Source organism: Triticum urartu, chromosome 3A (genome assembly GCF_056163025.1).
Source record: "Triticum urartu cultivar PI428250 chromosome 3A, HENAU_Tu73, whole genome shotgun sequence".
In the NCBI taxonomy this organism is placed as follows: domain Eukaryota; kingdom Viridiplantae; phylum Streptophyta; class Magnoliopsida; order Poales; family Poaceae; genus Triticum; species Triticum urartu.
Genome location: NC_141875.1, coordinates 68,592,553 through 68,601,756, shown reverse-complemented (window position 1 = coordinate 68,601,756; position 9,204 = coordinate 68,592,553). Strand labels below are relative to the sequence as shown.

The 9,204-nt window shown below is 42.7% G+C and overlaps 1 protein-coding gene across 1 annotated transcript; it reads right to left on the bottom strand.

The window, feature by feature from the left end:
• Window positions 1-8,032: 8,032 nt before the first annotated feature.
• LOC147978609 (uncharacterized) lies at window positions 8,033-9,003 on the bottom strand. The gene is made up of 2 exons (XM_087516639.1): window positions 8,178-9,003; window positions 8,033-8,067 (listed from the first exon to the last, which is right to left on the bottom strand). Exons 1-2 carry the CDS (start codon window positions 9,001-9,003, stop codon window positions 8,033-8,035), a joined length of 861 nt encoding a protein of 286 aa, XP_087372765.1.
• Window positions 9,004-9,204: the final 201 nt, after the last annotated feature.

The following is a 9,204-nucleotide window of genomic DNA, read 5'->3' as shown; positions in this document are numbered from 1 at the left end:
AGTTTTGATGAGCAAATTTATTATGATGAAAGCATGCCTCCTATTTATGATGATTATATTGATGAAAGTGGATTTGGAGAGGTCATGACTTTATTTTGTGATGAATGCACTATTCCGGAAGAGGTTCCAATTGATTATGAGAACAAAGTTGCTATCTATGATGATTATTGTCATGTCATCTTGCTTAAAGCGTTACTCTATTTTTACTTAATACTCTAGATGCATGCTGGATAGCGGTCGATGAGTGGAGTAATAGTAGTAGATGCAGGCAGGAATTGATCTACTTGTCTTGGACGTGATGCCTATATACATGATCATACCTAGATATTCTCATAACTATGCTCAATTGTGTCAATTGTTCGACAGTAATTTGTTCACCCACCGTAGAATACTTATGCTCTCGAGAGAATCCACTAGTGAAACCTATGGCCCCCGGGTCTATCTTTATCATATCAATCTCCTACTACTTAGTTATTTACTTTGCCATTTACTTTGCCTTTATTTTACTTTGCATATTTATCATAAAAAATACCAAAAATATTATTTTATCATATCTATCAGATCTCACTCTCGTAAGTGGCCCTATAGGGATTGACAACCCCTATTTGCGTTGGTTGCGAGGATTTATTTGTTTTGTACAGGTGCGAGGGACTCGCGCATAGCCTCCTACTGGATTGATACCTTGGTTCTCAAAAACTGAGGGAAATACTTACGCTACTTTGCTGCATCATCCCTTCCTCTTCGGGGAAAACCAACGCAATGCTAAAAGAGGTAGCAAGAAGGATTTCTGGCGCCGTTGCCGGGGAGGTCTACGCAAAAGTCAACATACCAAGTACCCATCACATACCCTTTTCTCCCGCATTACATTATTTGCCATTTGCCTCTCGTTTTCCTCTCCCCCACTTCACCCTTGCTGTTTTATTTGCCCTCTCTCTCTATCCTCCCTCTATTTGCCTCCTTTTGCCCGCTTGCTTTTTGTTTGCTTGTGTGTTAGTTTGCTTGCTTATCGGTATGGCTAGTTCTTTACCTTATGCCTCTATGTATGAAATTGGGGATACTATTGTCGATAATAATTTTGATGCTCCTACTAAAGAACCCACTATCTCACATATAAAAAGATTTTGTGTTGGTAGTGGTAATATTGTTGGAAAAGGAGTTATTCAAGATTTCTTTACTTGTGCCGGTGCTTTACCCTCTATGGGTAGTTCTATCCTTCATAGAACTAGTAGTCTTGCGGACGCTATTGCCATGCTTATAGTTGAACTTGAAAGGCAATTCATGCACATGCATCCTTCCATACAAAGGATTTTCCTAGAATTTTCTAATATTGAGCATTCTTCTGTTAAGCGTGCCATTACTATCTTTTTGGCTCATGATTTTTGATTCATAATAAAAGAGGCCAAAGAAATCTTTGCACATTATAGGGTGGATGCTTGCCGTCCTCCCATAGAGGCCATCCTTTTTGATCAAGAAGAAATAATGCATTTTCAATCTCTAGACTATGTTGCTTTCAATGAAAATCTTAGAAAAAGGGTGCCTACCAATGTTTTAGTTGATAGAATTTCTGAACTTAATGATGATTTGGCTATTCGAAATAATGAATTGGGATATTCTCTTGAATATAGGCTCACAAAGTTCTGTCAAAAGAATGCTTATAATGATGAATTGGTTGTGCAATATGAAGGACCGAAGGAGGAACCTATACCTCCCAAGGTTGATCTTGGAGACTTTTGTCCCAATAAATTTAGCCCTTTTGATTAATTTTTCTTGCCTCAAAGAAAACTTGCTGCTGAATGTAGAGAATATGAAATGAGTTTTAATAATCTTTCTTACTATTATGGCAATACCTAGATCTATTCTTGCTTGTTATGCCTAGCTAGGGGCGTTAAACGATAGCGCTTGATGGGAGGCAACCCAATGTTATTTTTATTCCTTACTTTTTGCTCCTGCTTAGTAACAAATAAATTATCTAGCCTCTGTTTTGGTTGTGTTTTTTGTGTTTAATTAGTATTTGTGCCAAGTAGAACCGTTGGGAAGACTTGGGGAAAGTCTTGTTGAACTTGCTGTAAAAAACAGAAACTTTAGCGCTCACGAGAACTGCTTTAATTTTTATTTGGAAAGTGATATTTAATTAATTCTTTTTGCATATGATTAATAGATAAATTCCTCACGTCCATAAATTTATTTTATAATTTTTGGAGTTCCATATCTTCTGCTACCTACAGATTACTACAGACTGTTCTGTTTTTGACAGATTCTGTTTTTCGTGTGTTGTTTGCTTATTTTGATGAATCTATGGCTAGTAAAATAGTTTATAAACCATAGAGAAGTTGGAATACAGTAGGTATAACACCCATATAAATAAAGAATGAGTTCATTACAGTATCTTGAAGTGGTCTTTTGTTTTCTTTCGCTAACGGAGCTCACGAGATTTTCTACTGTAAGTTTTGTGTTGTGAAGTTTTCAAGTTTTGGGTAAAGATTTGATGGATCATGGAACAAGGAGTGGCAAGAGCCTAAGCTTGGGGATGCCCATGGCACCCCCAAGATAATCTAAGGACACCTAAAAGCCAAAGCTTGGGGATGCCCCGGAAGGCATCCCCTCTTTCGTCTACTTCTATCGGTAACTTTACTTGGAGCTATATTTTTATTCGCCACATGATATGTGTTTTGCTTGGAGCGTCTTGTATTATTTGAGTCTTTGCTTGTTAGTTTACCACAATCATCCTTGCTGTACACACCTTTTGATAGAGCCATACATGATTTGGAATTTGTTAGAATACTCTATATGCGTCGCTTATATCTTTTGAGCTATATAATTTTGCTCTAGTGCTTCACTTATATCTTTTAGAGCACGGTGATGGATTTGTTTTATAGAAACTATTGATCTCTCATGTGTAGGGGAACGCGACAGAAAACGAAAATTTTCGGTATAGCGAGCACGCCCAGGACCACTATGGAGACTGCATACAAGGTTTGATCTGTTCCGTACCGACTCGAAGCGCAGCGGAAGAAGAGTCGGTGGAGATCGTTGGTGCAGATCCCCGTAGCTAGGATTTACAACCTCCCAACCGCAAGGATGTACTCCCTCGCCGGACAGCCCTTCGGGAGGCGGTCGGATAGTCCCCCGGACGATGTCGCGGACAGCCCTTCGGGAGGACCCTCGAAACTCGAACGGAGGCTCGGACAGCCCTTCGGGAGGACACTTGAACAGCCCCTCGGGCAAAAGACCGAAACTACGACCTCTCTACGGGGTTGCACACATACGATGCCAGCTATCCGGCAGGGCTTCGCCGTCCAGAACTAGTTCCTGCCGGAACCCAGACAGCCTTATGGCTCTACGAAACTCTTTTCGTGGGAGGGAGAGAAGAAGCCAGATAATGCATGGCATGTGTATGAGAGCAAGGGGATGAGCTTTGGGCTGCCCACTCCTCCTCTATTTATAGGAAAGCCAAGGGGTAGGGATGGCTCACAAAAAACCCAAAATGCCCATGCAAATGTCACACATGAAGGGCATAATGGGGAGGGAAGTGGAGCTCCATGGAGCCCCACACATGTGGCCGGCCAACCCCCTTGGGGGCCCCCATGAGGAGCATGCTTGGCCCCCAATCCCTTCTAGAAGCCTTTTTGGAAATATCCCAAAGGTGACTCACCATAAAATATCCCAAAAAGCACTTTCACTATTCACGACGACATTTTTCAGCGTCCGTTCGAACTGAAAATATTTATGTGGGCTTAGAACATTTCCAGTACCCACCATAATAATTTTCAACGCGTTCCGAAACAATTCCGGTTTTAGTGATTTTCATCTGCGAAACGCATCTGAAGTGGCTCCGGCAGCTCCGGAACATTTCCGGTTTTTATCTCAGAAAATTCCAAAAAGCTTCCAGAATGATTCTGGCACCCTCCAAGAATTATCAGGCATTTGCCGAAACCAATTTGACTTAATGGTATATCCCGAAACAACTTTTCGGTATCATTGAAACTCATCCGATGACCTCTCTCTGCGGTACGATTCCGCTATCCGAAACTTTTCCGGTGTCCGAAACTTTTTTGGTGATTTTCTCTCAGACTCCCTGTCTAGTATTCAGCAGATAGATGACCCTTAAGCGTGTGACCCTATAGGTTCGGTGAAGTATAGACATGACCTGGAACCTCTTCCGATCAATGATCAACATCGGAGCCGTGGACACCCGTATTGACCCCTATACCCACACGAATGAATATTCGAGTGAACCTCCAGTTGCCTTGAGCTATTCCTGTTGCTTCGCGATATGTCACAAACACCCGAGGTGAGATTTATTGCATTCCTGTGGATCAACAATTTGTCCACCATGCAAGTTACCTCGTTACCGGTTTTGTTCTCTTTTCTCGTTTCCGTGTTCCGGCATCCCAGTGATCAAATCACAATGTGTCTGGCCAGACGATGATGGATACCGTTACACCGAGAGGGCCCGAGTATATCTCTCCATCGTCGGAGGAGCAAATCCCAATCTTGAGCTATCTCGTTACTTGCCATACTTTTTCGTGAACCCGTAAGCCGCCGTAATAGCCACCCAGTTACGGATGACATTTAACATACCCCAAAGTTCACGAAGCAAGTATGAAGGAACTCGATACTCTCATGGTCTAAGGAATTATTGAAACATTGACTTCTCTGTGTTATTAACCATTAACTTGTGACGAATGTATCTCATAGCATAACATCAAATTGGGTCGATACAACACAAGTGTTCTACTAATAATTGTGCCCTCAAAATTGCCGGCATAGTCATGCCCATGATCAGGAAAATAGGATCATCATGCAATACTTGAGTCAGTCATAGAGGCTTGACTAGGAATACATTTTACCGTTTATTATCCCACACGTGCACATGAGTTTCCCTCCAAGCCTCGTTTTATTTGCAGACTCGAGAATCATTGCAGTTATAGCATGGAACATAAACCTTCATTACAAACCAGGAGATACAAAATAACTGATATTACTGCCTCTAGGGCATATCTCCTACAGACTCCCACTTGCACTAGAGTCATAATCCAGTTACATGGCTTGCCTAACACCAATGGCTATCCGGTGTTGCTCATGCTTTGCTCGTGGTAGAGGCTTTGTCATCGGGTCTGACACATTCAGATCCGTGTGAACCTTGCGTACTTTCACTAAACCCTTTTCGACATGATGTCGAATGAGTTTATATTTGCGTTGAATATGTCTTGTCTTATGGTGCGAACTTGGCTCCCTTGCCTGAGCCACGGCGCCACTATTATCACAATAGATCTCCACCGGGTCCTGGGCACTAGGAACCACACCAAGGTCTTCAAGAAATTGCTTGATCCATACCGCCTCCTTGGAGGCTTCTGAAGCAGCAACATATTCTGCCTCCGTCGTAGAATCCGCCACAGTCTTTTGTTTGGAACTTTTCCAATCTACTGCGCCACCGTTCAGTATGAAAACATAGCCAGATTGAGATTTGAAGTCATCTGGGTCAGTCATGAAGCCTGCATCAGTGTAACCACTTACAATGAGCTCTTCATCACCTCCGTAGACAAGGAGTAAATCCTTGGTCCTTCTGAGGTACTTAAGAATACCCTTGACTGCGGCCCAGTGTTCCAATCCTGGATCACTTTGGTACCGACTGCTAACACTTAGCGCATAGGAAACATCCGGTCTTGTACATAGCATGGCATACATAATAGAACCAACTGCCGAGGCATATGGAACATCATTCATTTGCACTCGCTCATCGAGAGTCCGAGGACACTGATTCTTGCAAAGCATTGTGCCAGGTGACATGGGGAGAAGGCCCTTCTTGGAGTTCTCCATGTTGAACCTTTTCAACACCTTGTCAATGTACGTGCTTTGGCTAAGCGCTATCAGGCGTTTTGATCTATCTCTATAGATTCTGATGCCCAATACATATGCCGCTTCGCCTAAGTCTTTCATTGAAAACCTCTTTTTCAATGAGCCTTTTATTTCGCTAAGAAAATTCACGTCATTTCCAATCAACAATATGTCATCCACATACAAGATTAGAAATGTTTTTTCGCTCCCACTAAACTTCTTGTAAACACAAGATTCTTCGTCATTCCTGATGAAGCCAAACTCTTTGACCACTTCATCAAAATGAATGTTCCAGCTCCTTGATGCTTGCTTCAGACCATAAATGGCTTTCTGAAGTTTGCATACCTTTCAAGCATCCTCATGAATGACAAAACCTTCTGGCTGTATCATGCATACATCCTCTTTGAGGTTTCCATTTAGGAAAGCCGTTTTGACATCCATCTGCCATATTTCATAGTCGAAATAAGCAGCAATTGCTAGCAATATCCGAACAGACCTAAGCATAGCTACGGGCGAGAAAGTCTCGTCGTAGTCCACTCCTGGAACTTGCGTGAACCCTTTCGCGACAAGTCTAGCTTTGTGGATAGTAATGTTACCATCCGCGTCCGTCTTTCTTTTGAAAATCCATTTACAACCAATCGGCTTTACGCCTTCTGGAAGTTCCTCCAAGTTCCAAACTTGGTTTTCGTACATGGATTCCATTTCAGATCTCATGGCTTTGTGCCATTCTTTTGAGCTGGGCCCCGCCATCGCTTCCTTGTAGTGCGCAGGTTCATCGTCTTCAAGAATGAAGATTTCGTTATGAAACCACTCAGGTGGCTGGATAGCCCTACCTGATCTGCGCGGTTCAGTTACAACATTGTCTGAAGTCTCCGCATCACATGCGACAACTTCCGGATCGGTTGTAGGGATAATTAGCGGAATTTCTTCCGGTTCCTTAGCCATGTCAACGGTTGCCGAAGATTCACTAATCTCATTAAGTTGTACTATCCTCCCACTCACTTCTTTAGTGAGAAACTCTTTCTTAAGAAAGACTCCATGTTTTGCAACAAACACTTTGTTCTCGAAGGCGTGGTAAAAAGAATACCCAACTGTCTCCTTGGGATAACCTACGAAGTAACATTTGTCTGATCTGGGATCAAGTTTGCTTGGCTGTAAACGCTTTACATAAGCTTCACAACCCCAAATTTTGAAAAACGACAGGTTGGGTTTCTTCTCGTGCCACATCTCATGTGGTGTCATCTCAACAGATTTAGACGGTGCTTTGTTTAGTGTGTGAGCAGCAGTAAGTAGTGCGTGACCCCAAAAAGATATCGAAAGATTTGTAAGAGACATCATCGACCTTACCATGTCCAACAAGGTTCGGTTACGTCGTTCCGATACTCCATTTCTCTGTGGAGTTCCGGGAGGCGTAAGTTGTGAAACGATTCCACGGTTACTCAGATGTTGGCCAAACTCATGACTAAGATACTCGCCTCCGCGATCAGACTGCAGAAACTTAATCTTTTTGTCATGATGATTTTCTACCTCATTCTGAAATTCTTTAAACTTTTCAAAGGTTTCTGACTTATGCTTCATTAAGTAGATATATCCATACCGACTTAAATCATCAGTAAAAGTCACGAAGTAGAAATACCCACCCCGTGCGGCTGTGTTCATTGGACCACATACATCACTATGTATTATTCCCAATAATTCATCCGCCTGTTCAGGATGACCCGTGAACGGCGTCTTGGTCATTTTCCCCATCAAGCAAGCTTTACATGTGTCAAATGATTCAAAATAAAAGGACGGTAAAACTCCATTTTTATGGAGTCTTTGCATGCGTTTCTTTCCGATGTGGCCAAGCCGACAGTGCCACAAGAAAGTGGTGGTGGTATCAGCCTTCTTAAGGCGTTTAGCATTCACGTTAAAGACATCATTTCCACATTCAAGATTTAGTATGAAAAGGCCCCCAACAATGGGTGCAAATCCATAAAACATATCCTTACAATAAAGTGAACAACCATTGTTCTCAGACTTGTACGAATACCCATCGTGTACTAAACATGATCCGGAGATAATGTTTCTACACAATAGTGGAACAAAATAACAGTTACTTAGTTCTAAGATAAATCCTGAAGGGAGACGTAGAGGCATAGTGCCGACGGCTTGAGCGGCGATCCCAGCGCCGTTCCCAACGCGCATCACGACTTCATTCTTTGCCAGCTTGCGCACCTTCTGAAGCCCCTGTATCGAGTTGCAAATGTGAGCAACCGATCCGGTATCAAATACCCAAGACTTAGAATTTTCGCTAGCAAGCAAAACGTCAATGACATTAACTTGTATAACAATTATACCTTTTCCGGTTTTCCCGGTCTTCTTATCTTCTAGATACTTCTTGCAGTTTCTCTTCCAGTGTCCTGTGCCCTTGCAGTAGAAGCACTCAGTTTCATTCTTGGCTCCGCCCTTAGAGTTGCTTTGGGAGCCGGTCTTACCGGCGCCCTTGCCCTTCTTTGGCTTGCCTTTCTTTTTGAAACTGGCGGTTTTATTCGCAAGCAACACTTGCTTGCGATTTTTCCGCAGTCCTCCTTCTGTAGTTTTCAGCATGGCGAGCACCTCTTCCGGTGTCTTCTCCATCCCTGTCATGTTGTAGTTCATGACAAAACCGTCGTAAGACGGGGGGAGTGAAGAAAGCAACATGTCCATCATATGGCTAGGTGGAAGTGGAAATTCCAGGGCTTTAAGCCTTTCAGAATAGCCAATCATTTTGACCACGTGTTCGCCAACTGAACTACCCTTAGCCATCTTGCCTTCCATCAAAGCCTTCATGATATCAAATCGTTCAGACTTTGCGGTTTCCTTGTACAGAGCATCCAATTCCCGGATCATATCATGGGGTTTATGGAATTCAAAACGTTTTTGAAGCCCTGGACTCATGCAAGCTAGCATGAGGCACTGCACTAAGTTGTGATCATCATCCTTAGTGGCCCAGACATTTTGTTCATCTTCTGGGGCCTCTGCCGCCGGTTTAGCTAGAAGAGCAGTTTCAAGCACGTACAATTTCTTAGCGCTCCTGAGAACAATCCTCAGGTTACGGACCCACTCCGCATAGTTGTTTCCAGTCGTAGCTAACTTCTCTTTCTCTAACATCGAGCCTAAGTTGAACGCGGTGTTGCGAGCCATTTGATCTACAACGGAAAACACAAGTTTCACTTAGACTTTGTTTATAATGAAATTTGCACTAGTGAATAAACATTTTTATTCTAAAATGCACTCCCACTCAAATCAATATCTCTCAAAATTGATTATGAGTGATTCAAGATCCATGTCTTGATTGTTTGCCATTGGTGTAACACCACTGATGACAAAAATCTTAACCGGTAG

Coding starts and splice junctions, on each gene's coding strand:
- LOC147978609 (XM_087516639.1), bottom strand. CDS start 9,003: ATGGCTCGCAACACCGCGTTCAACTTAGGCTCGATGTTAGAGAAAGAG. Junction 8,068..8,177: donor GACCGGGAAAACCGGAAAAG/GTATAATTGTTA, acceptor AACTCGATACAG/GGGCTTCAGAAGGTGCGCAA.